The sequence below is a fragment of the Mustelus asterias genome, chromosome 13, assembly GCF_964213995.1.
Source record: "Mustelus asterias chromosome 13, sMusAst1.hap1.1, whole genome shotgun sequence".
NCBI lineage: Eukaryota > Metazoa > Chordata > Chondrichthyes > Carcharhiniformes > Triakidae > Mustelus > Mustelus asterias.
Window position 1 is genome coordinate 76,057,130 of NC_135813.1, and position 27,547 is coordinate 76,084,676.

Consider the following 27,547-nt stretch of genomic DNA (forward strand, 5'->3'; position numbering starts at 1 on the left):
GGTGAGTAGTTGATGTTTTTCCCTTTTACACATGGCTGATGCTGGAGGATCAGCAGCAGAGTGTGGAGGGCACAGCTACCTCAGAGGACAACCTGTGGGACTACTGTCACACCTTCCACTAGTGGAGATCCACGCACCTTGGGTGGCACAAGGTGAGCATCATAGCACACGTGAGCAGGAAGACATGATGGAAGCATTGGCAGTTATAGGCAGCCCACATCGGAGGGCAAAGGACAGCACCAGCCATGCTTATCCAGGCAGAGGTGCAAAGCCTCAGGGGGTCATGTACAAAACAGTGTTGGTGGAGCAACAACTGGAGATGTGTCGACATATGCACTTTCCCAAGAAAGTGCAACCCCTTATGAAGAAAATGGAGGAGTCCATCCCTCACGGGAGCACAGTGATATTTCAGGCATATGAGTACACAAGTTCCTCGATTGAAAGACTGGACTCACTCAGAGAGAGTCATATGTAGCAGTCAACTGAATAGATGCACGAGCAGCAGACTGACATGAACAGATTGCATGATGCATTCTATAGTATTGGCTGAATTGGTGAATTGGGGACATGTGCATCCACGCGCCAGATGTTTAGACACACCTGGTAAGCACAGATGTGCAGTTGGACCATGGACTATGGCAGGAAGGGGTGATGTAAATTACCCCTTACCACCTCAGGAGCCCCATCTTTTGAAGCCATCTCTTCTGCCTCTTTGACTGAGATGCACGATAACACTGACACCGACACCCCCCCCCCCCCCCCCCCCCCCGCCAATGAGAAAATCTGTCCTTACACGAATAGAGCTGCACAGACCATCACAATGCCAACGTCCTCAATGAAGGGTGTCACAAGCATCTCAGGTGCCAGGTCACTCTCTTGAGCAGCCTGCCTCCACATCTGCTCCAGTCACAAGGGACGTGTCATATAGAAGCTCTTGCAATAGGACAGAAGCAACGTTAACATCACAAAGGGATGCACCTGGGTGCACATTGTGAAGTTTTTGTAAATTAATTCATTCTAATTTGAGTAAAATGGCTGTGTTGGAAAGGGACATTTGTCCTTCTTTTCACTAGGCCCCTGCCTGTATATGAAGTTTATGGCCATGTGCTCTCGCAGAAAACTTGCTGCATGATGACTGCTAAAGCCCATGAGAAGCGGACTGTCCTTCAGTGTCAACTGGCAGTCCAATTTGGAGTCCTCCTTTGGAGAAATGTTGCTAGATCAGGGGCTCCAGAGCTTCTTTGCCAACAGTCAGGGCTTCCACAAGAGTCTGATCTCTGTATTGCTTTGACAGGCCTTTGGTTTGAGATCATCCTGTCTCCCTGAGGAGGCAGGTTCTTCCCTATAGACCTGCTCCAGCTCCAGTCTCCTCTGGACTGCCATGTTGTGCAGATTGCAGCAGAACACAACAATGCAGAAAACCTTGGAGGGACCATACTGAGGAACCGCACCTTCAGGGGAGCCTGGGCCTGCTCACTGTTTGTCCTTTTTGTCTCCCCTCTGTGCTTCAGCTGAGGGGTTTTGCACTGGGGTCAGCAGCCATCTCTTCACTGGGTATTCCTTGTCCACCAGGAACCATCCACAGAGATCATGTGATATGAGTGGCTGCGGCACTTGCGGCTGCCCGAATGGATCATGACGGCTGTCAGGAAACCTTGCGCAAGCCTGAAGGAAGCCCCGATGATGGCTGCTCATGAGCTGTACGATAAATGAGGGGAAAGCCTTCCTGTTGATGAATGCTTTGGACTGGGATGACAAAGCTGTGATGCAAATGTGTGCCGTTGATCACACTCTGCGCCTGAGGAAATCCTGTCATTGAGGCAAACCCCATGGCTCTCTGTGCTGGCTGGTCACCACTGCTGCACTGAAGGGGATAAAGTCCAAAGTCCTCACAAAAAAAGAAGTGGTTCCTTCATCTGAAATATGCAGCAGCTGTGGGTGGCTGTTTGCAAAATCCCACATAGGTTAACTGTTGATTTCTGCAAGGGGCCTGAGGTAACAACGTTCAAAGGCACTTGACAGCTACTGGCAGAGGACCCTGAGCCATGTGACTTTCTCCTGGATCGGAAGCAAGCAACTTGGCCACTAATCTGTCTCAACAGGCGAAGCTGTCAGCCGCATTGCTACTCTGACATGCTCAGGCAGCTGATCCTCTACTTGTTTTTGCGGGGGTTGTCCCTTCAGCCTCTCCTGACCTTTGATGGGCACCTCTGCATCTACTGGCACCAGGCAACTGCTGTAGTTGCTGGGGCTATTGCTGCTCCTTTTCACTGCTCCAGCCCACCTGGCATTGGCGATGGCCCCAGTTATCAGAGACACATTTGTCAGGTACGAGGACCTAGGCACTAGAACCATTCCGGGCATCCGCAGTATTGTGCCTTAACTAGGACCTCAGCGTCCTTTGCACTTTTGTGAAATAGATATTTTCAAAGATCCTCCCTCCTTTATTCATCCTGGTGTTTCAACTCTGCTTCAAGCATGGCAGCTTTGTGGATGAGCAAGAGCTTCTGCTTAATATAAAAGCAAATCACTGCGGATGCTGAAATCTGAAACGGAAATGGAAAATCTCAGCAGGTCTGACCGCGTCTGTGAAAGAGAACAGAGCCAATATCTTGAGTCTGGATGACCCTTCGTCAGAGCTCTGATGCTGTCAGACCGGCTGAAATTTTCCAGCATTTTCTGTTCTAGCTTCTGCTCAATAGATACTCCTTTTATACATGATGTAAAATGGCTTCTGCTTCAGTCAAAAGGGTTCCAATTGTCAACTACCTCATCTATTTGGACACAATGCTGAGGCTGTGCACCTTCAGTAAATATCTCCATTCCAAATGCAACTATCCCTCAATTGCCTCCTTAATTACCTTAATTGTCGCCACGAGCAGGCAGGTTCCTGTTCTCCCCAAGAAGCTGGAGGCAGAGTCGCATGGGCGACTGGCACAATGTGCTGCGGCACAAATTTGCCAGCTCATCCGGGGATGGCATAGTGGTTAGCTCTGCTGTCTCACAGCATCAGGGACCCGTGTTTGATTCTAGCCTTGGGTGACTGTCTGTGTGGAGTCTGCACATTCTCCCCGTGTCTGTGTGGGTTTCCTTCGGGTGATCCGGTTTCCTCCCACTGTCCAAAGATGTGTGGGTTAGGTGGATTGGCCGTGCTAAATTGCCCCTTAGTGTCCAAAGATGTGTAGGTTGGGTAGATTAGCCATGTTAAATGTAAGATGCTCTTTTGGGGAGTTGGTGCAATGGGCCGAATGGCCTTCTTCTGCACTATGGTTCTATCTCCCTCTCATAGTCCAGCGCACAGAACCACAAAAGTGATATCCAATTAGACCCAATTTCATAGAATCCCTGCAGTGCAAATTCCACACACTCATCCAAGGGCCTGGAATTGAACCCAGGTCCCTGGCGCTGTGAGGCAGTGGTGCTAATTACTGTGCCACCCTGCCGCCTACTCCTTGTTCTTTCCCCCACAGCCCTGGAATTTCTTTTCTTTGCGTATTTATCCAATTCCCTTTTGCAAGCTACTATTGAATTTGCTCCCACTAATCCTTTTAGGCAGTGCATCCTAGATTTGCTGCGTCTCTCTTAACATGAGCTGCAGTAACTATAATTTAATTTCACATGGATTCATTGTCATGTGAACCGTTGGAAAATTTACCTGTACAGGATTATTATTCTTTCGGTGTATGGAAACTGTGTGAAAGGGCTCTAATTTTTTCCCCTGTGAAGTTACTGCAATTCTATCACTCAAACCTTTACACATCAAGTCTGTTTGGCTTTTTGGTTAATACTGCATGACAGATTCTTGAGAATGCATCTGCTGAAGTCAAATAATATTTGAGTGCTTTATTTGTGTCACTATTTAGAATGTTTTTGTTTCCCTTTTTAAGTCATTTGCTTTCAAAGATTTTTGATTTGATAGATTCCAGAGAATTGGCAGAAAAGCCTATTTCATGGCTGAAATTTTATCAATGAGAAAAGGTCTTTAGGGGCTATTTCTTTCATAAGTCTGAAGCATTTTGATTAAGTCTTGATAATGGAGGATCTCGGCAACTAATCATGTAACATGCTTCAATAATGACCCTGATTTATTCATGCCAATTTGAAAAACTTTGCCAAACTTGCCAGGCCCAACTATGAACATGAAATGGTTAAAATTTTGCCATTCTATTCAGTATTATACTGTCATAATTTTATTTGTTTGCCTAACCGCTGGATCAGGGTCCCATCAATTATATAAGATCAAATGACGAAACTTATTGTGTATGATGAGAACTCGTTATTCAACAATTACCACAATTCATGATTCCAAAATACTTGATGAACTTCTGTTCAGGTTGCAAATGCAGCTCAATTCTGCAGCTACAGGTATTGCAGATACAGTGTCACTTCAGTTCATCATTCTAATGGAACAAGTTAGTTAACATTTTAGCAAACTGATGTTGAAGAAGTTAGTTTGAAAACCACAATTGCTCAGGAGTTAAGAATGTATTGAGTAAGCTTGTGTGAATATTTAAAATCTAATGCTCGAATGCTGACACAAGTTATGTAAATGTCTAAAACTTTCGGAGGTTCTATTTTGGTGTGAATATTAACTATTCTCTCTCGAATTGAAATTGAAGTCACCTTTTTTTTTTCAGGCGAAACTCACAGTCTACAGACACTACACACCATTCTGTCAACTGGGTCTCCTCTCAAACCTCTAACTTATGATTACGTCTACAAGCACATCAAGAACAATATCCTGTTAGGCTCAATCACAGGTGAGATTTCTGGGAATTGGTGACATATTTCCATGAGACAGTACGTTCAGAACCATGCACAATTATGAGACGCAGTTCATGACTCAAATGTGTTTCACCCTTGAGGTAGCATCCTCATCAAGTCAAGTACATTGGTAAAGCAGTTCATGGGTGAAATACTAATACAGTGTGGCATTCTGTCATGCATTGCAGAGTGATTGATAGAGCACAGGTTGATGACCTAGTTCCCCGTCTCAACGAGCTCACAATCTGAGCTGCATAAAGAGAGGCACTGAGTGGAAATCAAGGGATGTCTTAGTGCAAGATTGCCTGTCTACTCTGCCAACTGGAATGAAATGTTTCATTTGCTGTGAGGAGGAAAGGCAACCTAAAAAAGCAAACACGTGTACATTGCCAACTGGATTGGATTTTCAGGAGATTTACAGTACTTTAAAAGGAGAACATTGGCTTCTGTTCTTTTTAATTAAATAGTTTGCCTGCTATCGGCGAAAGACAAAGTTTATGGGGTAGCTAGCTACTGTAGCTACAGTTCTGAGCTTTTAGATGGGAAACGCAATTTCCTGCCTTCTTTGTAACTCGCAAGCAGCCTCCCCCTTGGGGTGGAATTTTACGGCCCCCTCCCCACCCCCGGTTCCCACTGAAGTCTACAGACTTTTGAATGGCTCGCTGCATTTTCCTGTCTCACCCCCTGCTGTGGCGGGGCTGTAAAATTCCACCCTCAGACTTGCCTTGAGGACGATGGCTGGGCCAAACTTCTTTTTGGAAGGAAATCATGTAAATGCGAAGGAATTTCTCCTGGTGCGTCGGAGAGGAGGTCAGCCACATGCAAATGTTCACTGTTAGATGGATGAACTTCATTTTGTATGTTCCGATTCTGTTTGGGTGTATTGGCTCTTTCTCATCTCTAGCAGGAAGCCACCCAAATAGTGCATTCTAATGAGAGAATATTGTAGATGAGCAGTATTAAAACTTGATGGTAGAGTCAGATCTAGATCTTTTGATTTACTTTAGTGAGTTCAATACAGACCATCGTTCAGAAAATTTGAGGCGATGGTAATATTTGACTTGGTAGTTTAGTGGGCAGTATTGTCACCAGTGATTGTACTCATTCTTTTGTTTGTGGTGTGCAGAATGTGCAGCTAGTAAGCACTCACGTTTTTAACTCCATTCTGGTACCGAAGATAGAAAGCTACTGCTCGGAATCCAGTGGAGGTGCTTGGAAGTTTACTATTTTGAAGGACAATGAATACCCTCTGCAGCCTTCGACTGAGAAATAAACTTGTGATTTACCAATAGCTTTTAACACCCGTTTGCTAGCTTTCCAACCTTCTTTCCCCACCCCCCCCCAACAATAACAATGCCTTAGCCTGACACAGAACCAATTAGATGTAGAATAGTGATCCATTGTTCATCCTCAACTGTTTCTTTATCGACACTCATTGCAGTTGGAAAGAACACGTATGACATTGCACTGGCAATATTATTTTGAGGGGAATGGTTTAATTCAACACAAATAGCTCCATAAAATCGTCACCGATAGATTCAAAAGGGAGATCAGAAGAAACTTCTGTATTCAGAGTGATGTGACATTTAATACCACAGGGAAGGGTTTGAAGCCAATAGTATTGATGTACTTAAAGGAAAGCTAGGCAAGTGTATAAGGAAGATAGGAATAGAGGGTTATAATAGATTTTAATGAGGAAAGCAGGGAGGAAGTTCACGTGAAGCATAAAAACCAGCATGGACTGATTGGACCAAAAGACCTGTTTGTGCCTTATAGCATATGTAACCCTCTGTCATATAAGCCTTTTGTTTTGAACCTTTCCCAGATTCATCAGTCAGGAGTAAGACTCAAGCCAGCAGTGTGATGGACATCACATCACTCACCTGGTTGTGTGTTGCCACAGCAACACTCAAGAAGCATGGCACTTTGCCTGATCAGTGCCCTTGCCATTTGGCACAATATCCATTCTTATCAGTGCGCTTTGGCTGTGGTTTGTACAATCTGCTGGGTTATAATGCGTCACCAGGTTTACTTTGACATTGCCTCCAGTCTTGTTGTTTAACGGAAGGTAGGGACAAGGGCCTCTTGATCAGTGGAACACACTATATCCCTGAAGGTCACCTTATCATCCTCAATGCATTCAGTGAGCTCTTTCATTGTACACAAAGGACTCTTGACTTTCTCCGAGCGAGATTTCTTCATGACTGCCTGTTTGCGTCTTGTGACATTGAGGCGCTTCTGTACCTTGTTGCCCTGGGGGTGTCTAAGGGATAGATCTTCATGTTTAGCTTTAAAATGATAAGATGGTTGTCAGTGCAACAGTCAGTGCCACCACAGGGTTTTTGTTGTATGCACATGTTGTCTGGTGATGAATAGTCAAATCAGATGCCAATGTATAGAACAGAAGTGCATCCAAGATGTGTTGTGATTAGGGAGGTGGAAAACTGTGTTGGTGTTTACGAGCTCATGCTCAGCATACATCTTCGACACGAGGAAACCATTGCTTTTACAACTACCAACCCCTATTTTTCTGATGACTTTTTCACTCGCCTGTTGATCTGCACCAATTCTTACATTGAAGTCAACAAAAATGATGAACTTGTCTGACTTTGGTGTTATAACGATCAAGGAGTGGAGGTCATTGTGGAATCTATCTTTGACTTCATCAGGGTTGGTCATGGTAGGGGTGTAGACACTGATGTGAGTTGCTTGGCTGTTGTCTGGCAGCAGAAGTTTGGGATGTCAAGTTTAGTACTGACAAGGTGATTCATGACATTATAGTCTACACCAACTTTCCTAAGGCCATTTCAAAAGGATATGAAACTTGCACAGAGGGTAGTCGAGCCTCTGTGAAGGTAGGGATCTGGTTGCTGTATATCTTCTGCACCACCCTTTGATTCACAGTTCTCATTGTGAAGTTGCATTTTGTTTCTCGTGGTAAAGTCATTTCCAAGCAATCCCACCTGAGAAGAGGACCACCAGACTGCATTCATCAATACAAATGTCTACTCAATAATACCCTTTCATTGTGAAATGCCAGCTGCCTACATCAATGGGAGAAATAGTGAGAGATGCTCAGATTGTCCTCTTTGGAGAGAAGGTCCCCCCATTTATGGACAAAGCACCAAGATTGTAATTTCACCTTCTGTGTAGCCACTTACCAAGTTGACCTGCAAAAGCAACTCACTGCAATAGATCAAATAGGCAAAGAGTGGAATGTAAATTGGAATAATCAAGATGGATGATTTATTTTTAAGGTCAGGCCCTTTTTTCCAGGAAGTCTACTTCTCGAGTGAATTCTTAACTACTTGGATGCTCGAGCTTTGATGGAGAAATTTGATCATTCAGATTGATGACACTTCTTTGTGCTGAGTTCTCTTTTGCCTTTTGTTATATATCGCTGACAGCAACCTCTTAATTATTTACAAGATACCTGTTGGCTGCAAAGTCCAGACCACCCGTATAGGGTTGTCATGCTTACTTTTACTGAGACCATTGGTTCCTGGAGGTTTAGCTGCCAGATCAGATGGCTTGGACTCTGTTCTGTCTGCGGTCATCAAATTTGATGCATAACTCGGCTAATTAATTCAGCTAGACGTGTACTTAGAAAAAGCTCAGGATTGTTCTCAAGCTCATGTTTTTCTAATGGTTACAAGTAAGCCGTTGACTTTGTCTGCAGGGAGCAGTTATTGGCTGAATATGGGGAGAGGATGGCCTAGTGATGTTATATCGCTAGAGTATTAAACCAGAAACTCAGCTATTGTTCTGGGGACCCGGGTTCGAATCCTGCCATGGCAGATGGTGGAATTTGAATTCAATAAAAAAATCTGGAATTAAGGATCCACTGATGACCATGAAACCACTGTTGGAAAAACCCATCTGGTTCACTAATGTACTTTAGGGCCGGAAATCTGCTGTCCATACCAGGTCTGACCTACATGTGACACCAGAGCCACAACAGTGTGGTTGAATCTCAACTGCCCTTCAAGGGCAACTAGGGATGGGAAATAAATGCTGGCCAGCCAGTGACGCCCATGCCCCATGAATGAATAAAAAAGATTAATAGTTCAATACAGATGTCATCCTTTGGAAGCTTTGACTATTCAAACTAAAAACTAGGAAATGCTGGAACAAATGCAAAGCACGTTGGATATCTGAGATAAAAACAAGAGATATGATCAGGTAGCAGCTGTGGGGAGAGAAACCAAGTTAAAGTTTCAGGTTGCTGACCGTTCCTCAGAGCTGAGAGATGTTAGTGATGAGCAGCTTGAAGAATGTCGAACACAAGGGAATAGGGGGATGGGGAAGGGACCAAAGGAAGGAGTCTGTAATAAGGTGAAAAGCAGGATTAAATGACAAAAGTGATGATGGGGCAAGTCATCATCTGGATAGATCCAGAGGAGGTACAGATATTTACAGCATTATAGCAGAGGGGGAAGTAAATGTGAAACATCTGGCAGAAATGCAGATTCCCGTGATCTAGAAATGTGGAAGAAAGGCAGGTAGATCCGAGGGTGCAGACCACCTTTCTGGCCCTGTGCGGATAGAAATGCATGACAGACTATAGAAAGATGTGTTAACAGTGCGTGTAATCCTGAATCCAGGTCTCCTAAACCCATTTGTCATCCTCAGATGATGACTGTACATTCTGATTCGCTCTACTGTCATGCACACTTGAATCTTTCTAAATATTGTATTGTTATTTTATTAATGTCACAAGTAGGCTTACGTTTACACTGCAATGAAATTACTGTGAAAATCCCCTAGTATTTAGCGACAGTGGAGTTTGAATGCAGGGTATGCATGTGGCATAGTTTGCAACTTACAGGCGTACAACACCAGGACTTCCACCAGACAACAAACAAACCAAACTGATGGATGGATTTGTAGCAAAAAGGGCAACTGTCGCAGTGCGATAAGGCTCTTGATTATCCTGATCTCCTGATTAGTGCATTGAAAGGAGTGATCAACCTGATAATAGCACATCTCCTTGCACTCTCATGAGTAGGCAATGTGCATTGATGTTGAATGCAGAATGCAAGTGGTTGGCATGTCATAAGCTGTCTTGTACAGGTCCTTCCACTCTTCTGAAGGCAGACGTCTGCCATTTTGTTGAAGAGGGAATTGAGCCTTTGTCTGACAACTGTTACCTGGAGGATAGACATTAAACCACCGGCTGTTACATTCAGGATTTTATACCCTGCATGATTGGATTACAGAACCTGTGCTGTTGTAAATCTACCTCGAACTAGAAAAATCTGTATTTACAGGAGTGTGGTGTGTCCAGGATGTCGTCCAGGATCTAGTGGAACAAAAACAGAAAAAGCTGGAAAAACTCAGCAGATCTGGCAACATTCTTTGGGAGAGAAAACAGAGTTAGCATTTTGAGTCCACGTGACCCTTTTTCAGAATTAAAGAGAAGAAACAAGATGTGATTATGTATATACGGGAGGGTGGAATAGCTGGAACAAGTGACAGATGGCCTGGTGGAGGAAGGGGAAGGAGGGGTTTTGCAAAGGAACAAAAAATTGTTTGGGATATTAAAAAAAGATAAAGATGGAGGAGAAAACTCACAATCTAAAGCTGTTGAACTCGATGTTGAGTCCTGAGGGCTGTAACATGCCTGATCCGAAGATGCGATGCTGCTCCTCCAGTTTGCATTGGGTTTGACTGGAGCATTGCAGCAGGCCAAGAATTGACTTGTGGATGTGAGAGCAAGGTGCTGAGTTAAAGGGGAAAGCAACAGAACTGAAAAAGGTGTTCCGCAAAGCAGTCACCCAATCTGTGTTTAATCTCCTCAATGTAGAGGCGATCACATTGAGAGCAGCAAATATAGTAGCCTATTTTTTTTTTTGCAATGCATTGACCTTTTTCAATATGCTGTGCTGCTCATCCTGTTACTTGAGGTGTTCCTGCCAATGTTATCTGTCTAGAGAAAGTACAGGCTCAGTTGTCGTCTAATCACCAACTGGTGTCTTATCACCTTGCGGGAGAAGAGAAATGAAGTAAAAGCAGGGTCTCTCCAAGGTTGAGTTGGCTTCAAGATGATGACTGGTGATGCAAGGTTGGAACACAGTCAGCTGTCTGTGCCAGAGTTGGTAGTCCAGTGCCCAAGTTAGACAGATTCTCGGAATTGGAATCTGGGATTCTTCCCACTCTACTCCCTGTAGACCAACATAGGTCAAAACTGAGCAATTGTTGCGAAAGTTACCTGATAAAGAAGGCAATTTTTATCTGGTTGATTTCCAACATTATCTGTTGTGCACTTTTGAGAGTGTCCCAAGCAAATAATAAATATGGGAATATGGATTTGAGCAATATAATATACATTTTATATGATATATATCTAGCTAATTAAATATACATGACTTAATTTTACATTTGAGGATAATACCAAATCCAGGTGCTTGAAGATGACTATTAAAGGGATTTATTTTTTCAAACAAAAGAGACTGGCTGTCAGAAATTCCAGAAAGATGGAAAATAAAATCTAAATTACAAAAATAATGCACAAATAAATTAACCATGATTGGATTAAGAATTGATTCAAATCAACTTCTGTGGAATTAAGCAGACTAGGTCGTCATGGGGAATGCACATTTCAGTTACAAACAGAAATGCTAACTACGTGAGTTTCTCGGTCCTTGGTTTTGGCCTGGGGTTTCCACATCTTTTCCATACTTCAGTTAACAAAGTAAAACAAAATGTTTTTGTGTGTTTACACATTTTGCCTGCTGCTGTGGTACACGATAGTGTGAATAGAGAGCATCTGCAACACACGAGTTCGGAAACGGTTGACTTGTGAGGTGTTTTTAATGAAACCATATGAAAAATTATGCTTCGGTTGTTATTCACATCAGGATTGCTGGTACTTAATCAAACCGTCCCAAAACTTTGCCAGATCATCAGAGTTTACTGAAGCTTAAAAAATTACATCTGAAGGCTGGATTGAGATCTGGCAATGATGGTAATTGCTATCTCGTTACTGTTCAGCAGGTCAAATGATATCCTCTGTGTTGACCTAATATGTACGCATGTATTCTTAACCCAATTATGGTTAATTTATTTGTGCATTATTTTTGTAATTTAGATTTTATTTTGCATCTTTCTGGAATTTCTGACAGCCAGTCTCTTTTGTTTGAAAAATAAATCCCTTTTTATCAATTCTGAAGTTGAAAATAATCATCTTTAAGCACCTGGATTTGGTATTATCCTCAAACGTAAAATTAAGTCATGTCCAGAGTAAACAAATTTTAGCCTGATCTGGGGCTGCGGTTGGAAATAGATGGTAGAGACAAATGAATTCTTCTAAGGGATGTGACAAGTTTGTATTTAAGAAACCTATACTATGTAGTCAGACCCTGCCCTGACGAAGGGTCATCCAGACTCAAAACGTTGGCTCTGTTCTCTCTCCACAGATGCTCTCAGACTTGCAGATTTTCCAGAATTTTCTGTTTTTGTTTCAGATTCCAGCATCCGCAGTATTTTGCTTTTGTACCATTGTTAAATTCACAACATTTATTTCTCGGTTGAAGACCTATAATGTTCTTTCATTTTATATTAATTCTTTAAACACCTGATAGGAGAAGGAATTCCAAGCAAATAATACATATGGGAATATGGATTTGAGCAAAATAATATATATTCTATATGATATATATCTAGCTAATTAAATATGTGGGGACAGTTGGATGGAAAGGAGATGGCTTGCGGGGAAACATACAACTAAGGTGTTCAAACAAGTTGGCCTATGTGAATAAACAAAATGGGGCAGAAGAGTAATGTTTCAGTTGTGGGCCTTTCAGATCGGGGACTCACCTGGCTTCGGATTTGTCCAAGTGCCCACACCGAAAAGGTTAGCCCCTCTTTTTTTCTTTTTCAGATTCTGGCAGATTTTTCTGAAGGTGGATAGGTCAACTACAAGAGGGCATAGGTTTAAGGTGAGAGGGGGTAAGTTTAGAGGAGAGGTGTGGGGAAAGTTTTTCACAAAGGGTGCTGGGTGCCTGGAACGCACTGCCAGTGGAGGTGGTGGAAGCAGGCACGTTAGTAACGTTCAAGGCTACCTTGATAGACGCATGAATGGAGGGGGATAGAAACCATGTATCGGTGCAGGTTTGGTGGGCCGAAGGGCCTGTTCCTGTGCTGTCTTGTTCTTGGCTCATTAGTTTGCATGAATTGTACAGATTAGTAGTTGGCATGAATGTAGAATTGTTCAGGATAAATTGAGATCCTACAAAAGTAACATGCTGCAAATCTAGGACAATTGCACATCTCAGTGTTGCAGGGCAAATACAAATGCCTCGTATTGAAAGACAGAAAAACTGAAAGGGAAATGAAGGAAAGAAGATTTGGAAAGCTTGTGGGGTAGGGAAAGCAAAGAGAGTGACCAGTGGGCTGTGCACAAGATTATAAAAGCACGCCAAGAGAGAACTGGGGGAGGAACTGAGGGAAATCAGGCAAAGAATATTCATCTACTGCTAATGTAAAACATGTTTCCAATACAATAGCAAGAGAAAGTTCAAATCCCAAAGGGCTTATATGGAATTCAACATGAGGATGATGAATCGCTCAGTTAATGGACTAAATGACAGTTTATCTGAAATTTTTAAAATTTAAATCGGGAGGTTGCTAACAATATACCAACAAATAGTCATCATGTGTGCTTGCTTTGCATTAGTCAACCAAGGTTTGAGATGAACTGAAAACCAATAAATCCCCAAGTATTGATGTAGTAGACTGTAGAGAAAAAAAATACATAGGAGGAGATTTATAAAGCGCTGATTGTTATTTTGACTGAGGTTCTTGTAGACTGAAACTAGACAAATATAGTGAACCAAAGCTAAGATGGTCCATACCTTGCAATTATAAGGCCTTGCCTTAATCAGAAAACTAATTGAATCAAAACTGTACATATATTTTTTAAAGTGCCTATAATTATCAGCCTTCACTCTATGGTAACATTCTAATATTGACGTTGGAAGACTGTGGGTTGAAGTCCCATTCCAGAAACTTGAGCATTGTCGTCCAGGTACTGCTCATAGAATCATAGAAACCCGACAGTACAGAAAGAGGCCCTTCGGCCCATCAAGTCTGCACCGACCACAATCCCACCCAGGCCCTACCCCCATATCCTGACATATTTACCCACTAATCCGTTAAACCTACGCATCCCAGGACACTAAAGGCAATTTTTAGCAAGGCCAATCAACCTAACCTGCACATCTTTGGACTGTGGGAGGAAACCGGAGCACCCGGAGGAAACCCACGCAGACACGAGGAGAATGTGCAAACTCAGCACAGACAGTGACCCAAGCCGGGAATCGAACCCAGGTCCCTGGAGCTGTGAAGCAGCAGTGCTAACCACTGTGCTACCGTGCTGCTGAGGGACAGCTGCACTGTGGGAGGTGTACCTTATAATTTGGGGTGTTAAACCAAGGTCATATTGTGTAAATTTAAAATAACCCATGTCCCGAGGCACTATCTGAGGTAGTGGAGTGGTGTTCTTCTGGTGTCCTGGCCGAAATTTATTCCTCAACCAGTATCAGATTATCTTGCCCCTATCTCATTAATGTATCTGTGGAATTCTGCCCTGCACAAATTTGTTGCCAGCATTTCCTACATTACAATAGTGACTACATTTGGCACATCCCAAGACTGTGGGAGGCAGTATATTAATGCAAGGTTCTTCTTTATATAGAACAGAACCCACGCATGGCAGTCAACATAGTTTTGGAAGGAGGGCGATTTGATTTAACTTTGCAATTTATTATAGAACTCAACATCCCAAGTTACTGGGGGAAAACCACATGACATATACCTTGACTTCCAAAAGATCTTTTGTAAAATGTCACTACATGACTCCTTTGCAAGCGAGGTTAGCGTGTATTGAGGTTATCCTTTAATGTGCATTCATAACTTTCAAAGGGAAGCAAGTCGCAAAGTTGAAGGGTCCAGTGTGGAAAATGGTCTAAAAGGAAAAGATGACTCCAATCCTGACATATTAATATGAATGGTATCTCCTTGCAAGCTGGTCAATTCGCAGATCACAGGAAGTTTGATATGGTTGTGGGGATGTGGGTGGGTGGATGTGCATGGGGGGGGGCAACTGAGATTTTGTAACAGGCTTGCAATTGGGTGAGTCAGTACCAGAAGTTCAATATGGGCAAATGTAAAACAGTTTTATGTGTACCGATACTTGGTATTGAACAACCCAGTGGAAATCAAGTAGGACGCATTTATTCTCTAATGGACAATGCGGAGCCTGCCAGGGAGGAAGCTGAGACACATAGTGGAGTTGATGGGCATGTTGGCTCCTCATTGCCAATCAGTGCAAGGCCGCAATAGAGCAAACAGGATGTTGGGTTATATTGCCAAATTCGATGAGCTCCAGTTTCCAGTGATCACGCTGCAAGTGCACTACGCTGTGAGCAGGATACACTAGGGATGCTGCAGATATCTCTGTCCCCTAACATTATTAGAGGGCTACCTAAACCCTGAAGGCAACACAATGGAGAGTAAAGAAGGTAATTGGTAATGTACAAAAACAAAGTCAAGTGAGCAATTTTAATAATCTGAGCCCATCAGCCTCAAGAGGAGCCATCTTGCCGTTTAGAGACCTACAAGATGTCTCATGCTAAGTGAAACCAAGCCAGAAACAGTACTTTCAGATGTGCCCAGGCAGCAGTGGAAGAGGCATGTGTTCAAGATTGTGACTGGCAATTTTAGAGCTGATTTCAGGAAGTGTTTCTGTACACAAAGCTGAAATGGATTGCCGGAAAGGATGACTGATGTCAAGACATTGGGCTCGTTTAAGAAACAGGAACTGTCACAAATGACATTTTATGAGACCTCCTTCTAAAACTACGTTGACTGCCATGCGTGGGTTCTGTTCTATATAAAGAAGAACCTTGCATTAATATACTGCCTCCCACAGCCTTGGGATGTGGATAAGCCATCATTTTCTCCTGCTAAATATTGACTCTCTATGCCCTTCGACCCCAGTAAAACCAAAAAGTAAAAGTAAAGTTTTTATTTATTAGTCATAAGTAAGGCTTACATTAACACTGTAAAGAAGCTACTGTGAAATTCCCCTAGTTGCTACACTTTGGCACCTGTTCGGGTCAATGCCCCCAACCAGCATGTTTTTCAGACTGTGGGAGGAAACTGGAGCACCCGGAGGAAACACATGCAGACACGGGGAAAACGTGCAAACTCCACACGGACAGTGACCCAAGCCGGGAATCGAACCCGGTTCCCTGGCGCTGTGAGGCAGCAGTGCTAACCACTGTGCCACCGTGCCGCCTCACCAGCGACTCAATCCTCCTCCTTGTTCACTGTCTCAGGTCAAATCCTATTACTTATAGATTGAAAATCAGAATACTGCGGTTGCTGGAATCGGAAATAAAAATAGAAAAATGCTGGCCAGGCAATAGCTGCGGAGAGAGAAACAGAGTTAATGTTTCAAGTCTGTGACCTTTCATCAGAATTGGAAAAAGTTAGGAATGTAATAGATTTTGAACAAGGACAAAGGTGGGACAAGGACTAAACGATGCTCTGTGATTGGGTTTAATGACAGGAAAGATAGAGTGGCAGGTCTTACAGTGTCAAAGGGAGCTGGGGCAAGAAAAGAAACAAAAATTGGTCTAAAGCAGGTGTGCTGCTGTCTGATAGCAAAACCGGAACATACATGGCAAGGGATTATGGTTTGAAATTGTTGAACTCAATGTTGAGTCTGGAAGGCTGCAAAGTGTCTAATTGAAAGTGAGGTACTATTCCTCAGGTTTATGGTGAGCTTCACTGGAAGAGTGTGTGGACAGAAGACAACATGTCTGTTCTTGGCACTTCTTTTGTCTCTCTTCTTGCCCCATCACAATTCCCTATACTCCTGTCATTCCCTTCTTTCAGCCTTACACAGACTTTGCCGTTATCCTTGTCTCATGCACTCCTCGAGCAAAACCTATTGGGGCTGGGATTCTCCCCAAAAATACTAAGTATCCAAAGGGCGGGAAAACGGAAGATTTTCCCACTTGTTTTTTGGGCGTACATACCTGAATGAATCTCTGCCACTCTGTGCATCACCGAGTGCCTCAGAAAGATTCGCACTGGAAAGTGGGAGCTCATCCCACTGGAGAGGCTGGCATTAGTACGCTGAGCGGAGCTCTGCACATGCACCGATCTGTCAGTGGGGAGATTGGCGCATGCGCACCGGCCCCCTTCCCATGGCCAATACCGATCTACCAAGCCCCTCCCCCCTCACCCCTGATGGCCAGCCCTGATCATCCCCTCACTCCCCCACTGATTCCATTGCAGAGTGGTAATAGGTTCCCCCCCCCCCCCCAATAGGCCCCACCCCTTTGATAGTGCCTTGGTGGGCAGTGCCAAGCTGGCACTGCCAAGGCTCCAGGCTGGCACTGCCCAAGGGGGACTCCCCTACTCCTGACCTTCCGGTGGACAGGGTGGGGGGGGGCTCAATGGCCTCTGTTCCCACCAGCGGGATGAGCACACCTGTACCCCTCAGAGGGAAGCAGTTGTAAACCCCGCTGGTGGGAACCTCTCCTGGCGCGGGGGCAGACGCTACTGAGCCCGGAGACTACAGTCCCGGACCTGCTAATCGTGATTACACTGTGCTAATCAGCCCCACACTGATTTCTGGTGCAGGGCTGATTACGTGAAAAACAAAAAGGGGCCTGGGAGACTCTCAATCGGCCAGACGTAGGTCACCAGTTCCGTTAAAGGCTCCTGGCCCTCTGAGCTACTCGGCAGTGGGCTGGATGAATCCCGGCCTAAATCTCAAATCTTCCCAATTCTGATGAAAGATCACAGACCTGAATCGCTGGCTCTTGTTTCTTTCTTCACGGATGCAACCTACTCTGCTTCCAGCATCTTCTGTTTCTGCCACTTTATACACCTGAGCATAACGACTGTCTGCTCCTGCTTATGCTCTAATGTTTTATCTGCTTACTTTAGCTTTATAACAAGCGCCCCCCCCCCCCCCTCCCCACCCCCACTCCCCACACAGGACCATCTGTAGCTTATTTTTCACAGAACACTGACCCTTTTTCTGCTCTGCTGTCTGACCTTGATGCCACTATTAGCATCTTCTTTAGTCTTTAACGCTCCCTTTGTCTTGTGCCCATGACATTTTTGTCAAAACACTCCTGAGCCCCCACCTATCCCAGACCTTCAGTTTTACTCCACCCCCTTCAAACAGCATAAAATCCATCATATTTCTTCCTCTCTTTAGCTCTGAAGAAGGGTCGTAGGGACTCGAAAGGTTAACTGTTTCTCTCCCCACAGTGCCTGCTGCATTTTTCTGTTTGTATTTCAGATTTCTGGTATCCACGGTACTTTGCTTTTATTTAGCTTTATATTTGCTATTCCTGAACGATTGTGTGTGAAATGTTGACCAGTTTTCCGCTAATACGGTCCACTGATTACATACACCTCACACAACGAATTTTCAGAAAAAAAATTAACTTGGCCCGTGGCACAAGATAAAAGTTGATTTTTATTTTGTTGCAGGATCAGGCAGTGTTCAGTTAACACTCCGAGTAAGCATTGCTTAGGTTCAAGTACTGTTCTGTGAATGAAAAGGAGTAAAGTATTCCTGAGCCACAGAAATGTGGGTCAGAGGTTAGTTCCTTCTGTGGCTGGCAATCCAATCTGCCAAGATATATAGGGAGGGCTTTGTAAATTTTAACAAGGTTGCAAAATGGACTGTTTTACTGCCCGGGGAAAATCACCATTGCTACAAAATGGTGCCTCCCACATGACAAGGCTGGGCCCCGAACTGACAGCTTGTAGAAGAATCCAGGTCCAGTTAATCCAAATGGGGACGTGGTAGGAGTGGTTAAAATGTAGGGAGTGAGGGACCTCAATGGAACAAAATGAAATATATATTTTGATATACATCAGTTACGAGTGCTTACTGAATAGCTCAGACAAAAGCCAGGCCCCTTCAAAGCTGCAAGATGAATCAACTGGTACGTGGGCTAAATCTCCTAAAAACTCATTTCATTTTCTGCTGTTAACTTTAATCACCTTCTGTCATGGCTGATCTCCACCTCCCGGTAATAGGTTGGTCCCTATAAATTCAAAGTAGTAAATTACACTACTAAATCAATGCTTTTTTTTCAGAACTTAAATGATTTATGATATCACTTGACAATGTTCTATAATTAAATGAATGCAAAGCAGCTAACAGTACTGGAACATTGCTTTATGTGATTTTTGGGAGGCAAATTAAATTAATCATATAGACCATTTGGAGTGTGTTGTTTTGAGTTGCTGTACCGAAGCATTGGCCTTTCCAGCTTATGTGAGCTAGTGAATTCCTTTGTGGGGTAATTAATGCATTTTCAATACACTGATAAATGGTTGTTTCTGTGGCATGCTTACATTTGTTTTTATAATTTGCGCTAATCATGTTTGCAATCGTTTTCTTACCTTGGAGAAATAATAGTTTCCCCCGGGGATGACGGAATAAAAAATTACTGCACGACATTTTATTTTCCTTATTAGGGACTGGGTGTCCAAGCATTGCAGTGGTTACGGTATATGTGTACTGGGAAAATTAATTTATCTTTTACGGCTGTGGCATGCAAAACGTAATTTATCTGAAGGCACATTGAAAGCTGAAGCCATTTTTTGACTACGATTTGATCATTTTGATCTCCCTGACAATTGCTGTCTGCTATTATGCTGGTTTTCGCAATTGGCTGCATGGTATTTCGGAAAGCTATCTGGGGTTCAGCAAGATTAATTAAGTAAATTCAACAGAGATGTAACAATAGATGTGCTGCCGATGGCGGCTGTTCTGCACATTGTGTTGCTGCATCAACCCCGGGCGTCATTGTACAATCCAAATGAGACCTCCATAGCACAAGGCTGATGGAAGACTCCTTAGTCCCATTTCCATCAGAAAATAAATTGTGCCTTATTAAAATGTGATGCATTCTCTGTCAATCCAAATATTTGAATAGTTGTGTCACGGTGGAAACTAATAGCCAGGCCAAATCAGACCATAGCTGGTTATTTATTTGCTCAACTTTACCTTGTGGTGTGTAGCAGAGCATTTGATTTGTTCTTGCAGTGATGGATAGTTCAACAGTTTTCTTGATTACAGCATCCTTCGATCTTCCTCCCTTCCACAATAAGATTTAAAAGTGTGAAGGACAGAATGCACATAAAACCTAAATTGTAATATGCTAAAAATATTGTACTTGTTTGGCTGAACAGAGTGGGAATTAATAGATTTTGACTCATAATAAATAACATGTTTGAAGCCTTACTCCCAAAAGGTATACAAACGCAGGAAACCTGACTAGCTGATCACTGCACGTATAGTCAATTCATTTATATGGTCACCGTAGACTATTACCTACAACATGGTTGAGCATGTTTATTTCCTCAAAACAAGAACTTAATTTCCAACAGCCGTTTCTCCTCTCTAATTTCCAGTTTGGAGACATTATTATGCCTGTTATAAATGTTTCTACTGAGGGTAATGACTACACTGCTTCACCCTTTTCAGTAAACTATATTGCTGCAAAATTTATAATGTCTCGCGTGCAACCTTGAGATGGAAAATATATGTTTTACCCTCCCATGGAGCCCATCAGCTTGCCTCGTAAAATGTGTTGAAGGGGGAGAATGGTGACTGGGGCATAGTTACTGCGGTTGGATACCACTGAGTGGCGCTATTGTGCGCATAGTACGAGGTGTGCTCCCTCAGGTTGAGTGTTGGAAATGCTCTCTATTGTGGTTGATGTAATGAAAAGGGCAAGTGATGGCTGCATTCATTACCAAGTTAAACTTTCGCTTCCTCGCCATTTGCTATAAAGATGAAATCCATTAAGTAATATCTTTACTTAAATAAAGGCAAAATACTGCGGATGCTGGAATCGGAAACAAAAGAGAAAATGCTGGAAAATCTCAGCGGGTCTGACAGTACCTGTGGAGAGAGAATAAAACCAACATTTCGAGTCAGGATGACCCTTCATCAGAGCTTTGTCAGAGACATTTAAATGTCTCACAGAAGTTTTGAAGGAAGGAATGTTGACACACATCTGTCCAGAGACAAAGTCTACCCACTGAGTTACTTTGCGTGCTTTTGCTATATTTTATCTCCCATTGCTTCTCCTTTCCTAACAGTGTTAAACCATGTTTGGGCTGTCATTCCAGAGGTAGGGGATCTTCCATGAGGAATCGTACAAAACCTTAATGTATCTCAATAATAAGAATTGTTGAGCATTTTAACCATGGAAACTACTGGGACCTGCCTGATGCTGTTCACACTCAACAAATCTAATAAAGGGCACTGGACTGCTAACCCCTGGCGCTGTGAGGCAGCAATGCTAACCACTGTGCCACCATGCTGCCCCACTTACCTTCCCCATCTGGGGAAGAGTTCCAAATATTTATAACCCTCAGAAAAATATTCTTCTCATCTCTGGCTTAAATGGGAGACCCCTTAATATTAAACTGCGTCCCTTAGTTCTAGTCTCTCCCACAAGGGGAAACATCCTTTCAGTATCCACCCTGTCAAGTCCCCTCAGGATCTTTTATGTTTCAATAAGATCACCTCTCAATCTTCTAAACCCCAATGCATAGAGGCCCAGTCAGTCCAACCTTTCCTCGTAAAATAATCTCCCGTCCCCACCGCCAATCCCAGGTATCAATGGAGTGACTCTTCATTGAACTACTTCTAATGCATATAAACCCTTCCTTAAATAAGAAGACCAAAACTTACACAGTATCCTGTACGGCTTAACAAAATATCCCAACTTTTATATTCCATTCCCCTTGTAATAAATAGCAATATTCTATTTTCATTCCTGTTTGCTTGCTTTTGTGAAAGGAATTTGTCCATTGCACAATCCCCATCTGAAGAAGAGTGGTTTGAGTTATTACAACTGTCATAATCCTCGGAGGGGCAAAGCTGAAAATAAAAAAAATCATTATCTTCCCAATTCCTGTAGGTGGCACAGACATCATTTCATGTTTCATGGGCCAGAACGTCACCATCCCAGTCTACAGAGGAGAAATACAAGCAAGAAACCTGGGAATGGCTGTCGAAATTTGGAACGAAGAAAGTGAGTGCAATAACTTGGCTCTTTATGATCTGTGTCAACTTTTGTTCCCGTTGTCTTGTTTCTTTCCTGTTGATACCGCGTACGCACACAGTTATCAGTTAAGATGGTGAAGGAGCCAAGGCAAGGACCTGGCTTAGCAGCTCTTGTCACGGCAGATACAGTGGGGCCATTCAAACTTCCATTCACTTCAGCGGGACCGGAAGACCCCAGCCAAGAAATCAAGTGGGATAGCATTCCAGTCAGCAATGACTGTAACTAGAATGTATGTCTCCTTAATTTGAGATTGATGGTTTGTTTGGACTGTAGAAAGATTTGAAGTTGTCTCCAATGTCTTGTACTAAAATGTATCCTTCAGTAATATTGGCTTTATAGAGAAGTCTGTGTTGAGTCACAGTGTCAGCCATGGCCCAATGGGTAGAACTCTTGTCTCTGAGTCACAAGGATCCAAGTTCAAATCCCACTACAGAAATCAAGGATGACACTTCAATGCAGTACCAATGGAGTGCTGCACTGTCGGAGGATACTTTACTCCACTGCTGACACAACCCTTCTCCATGCAGTCTTCATCTCTAGACCTAAGTTCTCCAATATCTCATGCTGGACTTCCAACTTCTAAATAGTCCAAAATTCTGCCAGGTGAATCCTGTTCTACCCTAACCCGCCTGCCGCATCACTCCTCGCTGATCTAGGTTGGTTCACCATCTTGCAATAGATTAAATTAAATTCCTCAGCCTGGTCTACAAATTCCTCCATTGCCTTGCTGCCATGTAGATTTTTAACTATCCCCAGCCCCAAATCCTCTCTCTCTGTTTCTCAATGTCAGGCCTGAAGTGTATCTTCTCCCATTTTGCTCATTTTTGGTTGTGGAGCAATCAGCCACGTAAGCTCCACCCTCAGGAACTCCTCCTCCAAACCCCCCTGCATCTCAACCTTTCTGCTTACCTTTACAATCCTTCCCAAAACACAGCCAGTTTGTAATTTATCCCACAAAGGCTCATACTTGTTCCTTTTTTTTTGCCACTTGACACCTGGATTTTCAGCAGACTAACCAGGCCATTACTCCTCCCAAAACCTCTCTCAACAATTATTCTTCCTTCTTCACAAAGGGACTTCGCATCCTTATTAATGAAGTGCACTTTCCGTCACCCCCATGCAAAATTCTTCTCCCCAGTCTTGAGTTTAGACGCTAAATTTGCACCGAACTTGACCCAATCAAGTCTGATAATGTTCTTCCCCCAGTTCAAGCTGGTAACTTTCTCTCCTGTGACGAAGATGACAACCACTGCCCTCCCCACTCCCCACCACCACCATCAATGCTGGCTTTTTCCTTTTGTCCCTCTCTTAATTCTAGAACATTCCCCTCATCTTCCACTTCTTTCACTCACCAGCGTCTGTGCGCCCCCCCCCCCCCCCCTTGCGCCAAACCCCAGCATTGGACCTGACTTGTACAACTTGTTGCCGGTTTCTTTTTTAGCTCTTAGATGCTACCATAAGTGAGAATTCCTATTCTCTCTCTTTCCCTTTTTATAGTTGAGGGTTAATGGATTTTTATGTACAGCCTTGAGCAAGATAAGAAAGTTCCCACAAAACAGAATAATATTGGACTGTGTTTTCTTTTCTTTCGTTCGTAGGGCAAGGTCTGTGGGGAGAAAGTGGAGAGCTGGTGTGCACCAAACCCATTCCGTGTCAGCCTACACATTTCTGGAATGATGAAAGTGGCAGCAAATATCACAAGGCATACTTTGCTAAATTCCCAGGTATGAGCAAAAATATACAAAATAGCAGCAACATTTTTGAAGTACGTAATCGACTGTGAAGCAATTTGGAGTGTCTTGAGATGATGAAAAGCACAATATAAATTCAGGCTCCCTATAATTTTTGGTGGGTTCACATAACTTCAGTGTTTGGAGCATCTTAACCCATTGCTTGATGCCCTAAGACCAAGTAAGTGTTGAACTTGGGTTATGAATTGGAGGCTTTGAGCCAAATTTTAAAGTCGCGCGAGGAAAACCAAATTATCTCGGGTAAGCCACATGTCCATTTGACTCAGGCCCAACTCTAATGTAAATAAAAGGACTAAAAGCTTTGTTGTGTTACCATTCTTGGGCAATCCTTGGTCCACCCAGCGGCCACAATTATTGACTTCTCCTCTGCGGTCTCTCTGATGAGTTGCTGAGTCGCTTTTGTTGCAAGTTGCTAAATGAGAACAATCTTTTTTGATCCATTTCTACAAGACTGTAACAACTTATCACCATGCCGATAATAGTGCAATCAATTAGAAGGATCATTAGAATTACAAGTGCTTAGGATTTATGGAGTATGACATTTTACTAAATATGAATTCAGTCCCCACAGTTGATTATAAAGTATATAACATGCCAGTTGAATAATTATAAATTTAATACCTTCCCACTCTCAATTGTTTATACATAAATATGTATATAATGATTGGAATGCATACTTTGTGCTATTTTTCTTGGTGCAGATGGGACCAATATAATCATACATTGATGCTTTTCAAGTGTTGGTTGATCTTATTATCATCTTCATTTTTTATTAACATGTAAATTAAGATGTACACCTCTCCCCAGTGAACAGATCGCTCATTAGCTGTGGGAGTGTTATTTCATCTATACGAATGTTCTACACAAATACAATCGCGGCATCTCTTTTAGCTGAAACATCATCAATTTAAACTATCATACTGAGACGGTGGGTAAAGCTTGTGAATGGCTTCTTGTGGCATTTCGCTCGCTTGCAGCACAGACTGCTTCCCCAAATGAGATTTAACACCCTCGACAACCAGTGATCTTTACAGGTTGTGAGAAAACATCATTGATACTTTCACTGAATCTAAACTCTTTGGTTGCACAGGCAGGCTTAATTGGTGGCATAATACAACACCATTTAGAGACACGTATTGTTATAATTCTAGCTGATGTTAGTACTAGACAAGTCTGACACCAGACTGGAACCTGGCTTGATACATCATAACTACTTTAATCCATGGAGGGCAGTTACTGAACAGGTTCAAAGGAGTCTGCTGATGGACTTTTAACAAAAGAATTAATTATTTGGTAAACACAAAAATGGACTACATTGCAATGGACAAAAAGGTTAGAAAGATTTCAATACGGATACCACAAAGTTATTCAGATTTGCACTGTTCCTTTTATCCCAAAACCCCAGTGAAGGTTTACCATTGTCACAATGCCATGGTTTCTTGCTTGAGTTAAATCTGCTTCAAACAGTTTTCCTCTAGCAGACTCCTGGACATTTAACAGATACTTTTGAAATCTAAACTCACTATGACTTTAACTTCAGAGCAAATACACAAGTTCGTTCAACTCAGATACTCATCAAGTTTTTTTTTCCAAGATTACTTATTTCTGGTCTGCACACGTTACTTGTTATAGTGGCTCTTCTAACCCTAACTATTTCCACACATTGGACCACCAAACAGCTTCTGGGTCTCTTCCTGTTTCCCAGTTGCACAGCCAACACCCTTGCTGCTTGGCATCTTCTCATTGACTACTTCCTTTTTCTTAACTGGGACATGTTTCTGTCTTTGTCCCTTACCTGGGACTTCCTCTTGGGATCTCTTCCCGACCCCCTCCTTTGTCCTGTACCTGGGACACTTCTCTTTGGGTTAAAGCTGACTGACTCCTGCTCATCACTAACCCTTGAACTGAGCTGGGAAACCTGTCAACACTCTCACAGCAGGTCCTACCCTTGTCACTGGGCAGCAGCCACAGTATCAGCAGTGGGGCATGCAATACCTTAAAATGGGGCAGAGGGGAGGGCCTGGGAAAGATGCTCTTTCGGAAATTCGATGCAGACTCGATGGACCGAATGGTCTCCTCCTGCGCTGTAGGAATTCTATGGATCAATGGTAACAATGACTACAGCAATACACCTGACATAAGGAATTGAATTGCTAACAACATTCAAAATGATGTGAAGGTGTGATTATATTTTTTTCTTAAAGAATATAGCCATATGCGGACTGTTGATTCATTTCCTTTTAATTGGCTTGGACAGTAAAACGTGAAAGGATGTGGCTTCAGACATTACATTCTTTTGGAACGATAAAAGATCGAGGACAATAGTACATTTCAATAATTTGTTGCTACAGCTGTATGGTCATTACATGAAAAGTACTTCAACAGCTACAGTGGCCATAATAACTATTATTAATGTCCCCATACATAGGTGTTTGGGCCCATGGAGACTACGCTAAGATAAACCCCAAAACTGGAGGAATTACGATGCTTGGCCGAAGGTGGGTTTGAGAAATTAAAATCGGTTGTTTGAATTTTCTGAATCTCTGATATTACTATGACTCAAGTGCTTACATTTAGAGAAATTGCTTTCAGATGTGCCTGCATGAGAAAAAACTTCCATCAAATTAGTGTAGGGGGCAAAGTTTGCATGTTAATGCTATGTTTCTTTATCAAGAACTGAAACTTTATCAGGATAGTCCTTTCTATTGTGAATATATTTTGGATGTTCACTGTAGATTGATTTAAAAAAAAAAGTGCACTAAATGCCTTCTACCCAGTCTTTTCATCAATTTTCTGGAACATCTGATTTTTATTTTGTGACTTATTAACGGCTGGAGACAGTTGATTGATTTATAAAACGTTGACTGTTATAGTCAGGTTTATGGATAGTATTCTCTATGACACAAATGTCAATGACTTAGGGTGGAATTTTCCTGTGCCACCCGCCATGGGAATCGTAGCGGACAGGACAGGACCATGAAGAGGTCCATTGACCTCAGGTGGGATTTTCCGGTCTTGGGGTGGGCGAAGCCGGAAAATCCCGCTCTCAAAATTTGGGGGACATAGATATGTGTAAATCAGGATAGCGTTTTAAGTTCTCACTTATGCTTTAGCTACACATTTTTAAAAGAATATATATATTTTCAAATTGAAAGCCAATCTATTTTAACCCGTTCGGTACAGGCTGTTGGAGGTAGTGGCACATCAGGGTAAAAGCTGATTTATCCTGCCCCGGGTGCTTGGTTGGATGGTCTGATTATATCAAGTTGTATAAATGTGAATAGTTGCCTCTGCAGGCTTAGTTGCAGATTCCCCCACTCCCCTTCCTCTATTTTTTTTCATTAACCTCTGTCTTTTGTATTTTTACTTGAATTTGGCAATCTGTTTTTAAAAAAATTCATTCATGGAATATGGACATTGCTGGCTAGACCAGCATTTATTGGCCATCCCTAATTGCACTTGTGAAGGTGGTGATGAGCTGCCTTCTTGAACTGCTGCAGTCCATGTGGTGTGGGTACACCCACAGTGCTGTTGGGGAGGGAGTTCCAGGATTTTGATCCAGTGACAGTGAAGGAATGGCAAATTGATTGAATCCCAACCAAAAAAGTGAAATTGACTTGATTGAGAGAACATTTGTAATGTTACATAAATATTACTTTTATATTTTGTCAGTTTGTTGACTCTTATGCAGTCTAGAATTGTAACAACTTCATATGTTTATACATGGCTGTGTATTAAGCTGCCAGGAAATAATCTTTGCCTAGGCAGACATGATATGTAGTATCATAAGAAAAAATATCACGATCTATCTATAATGTGTAGTATTCCTTTTATACAACTTTTTCATGCATGTTAGTTTATGATTATACCTGAATCAGAGCTATATCACAAAGTGACAGCTCATTC

At 42.7% G+C, this 27,547-nt stretch overlaps 1 protein-coding gene across 1 annotated transcript in view; it reads left to right on the forward strand.

The window, feature by feature from the left end:
* aacs (acetoacetyl-CoA synthetase) overlaps nucleotides 1-27,547 on the forward strand; it is a 115,000-nt gene that overhangs the window by 78,062 nt on the left and 9,391 nt on the right. Inside the window, exons 12-15 of the mRNA XM_078227042.1 lie at nucleotides 4,638-4,760; nucleotides 21,744-21,857; nucleotides 23,489-23,614; nucleotides 26,070-26,139. Coding sequence (XP_078083168.1) covers nucleotides 4,638-4,760; nucleotides 21,744-21,857; nucleotides 23,489-23,614; nucleotides 26,070-26,139 — 433 coding nt within the window. The remainder of the gene's footprint in view (nucleotides 1-4,637; nucleotides 4,761-21,743; nucleotides 21,858-23,488; nucleotides 23,615-26,069; nucleotides 26,140-27,547) is intronic.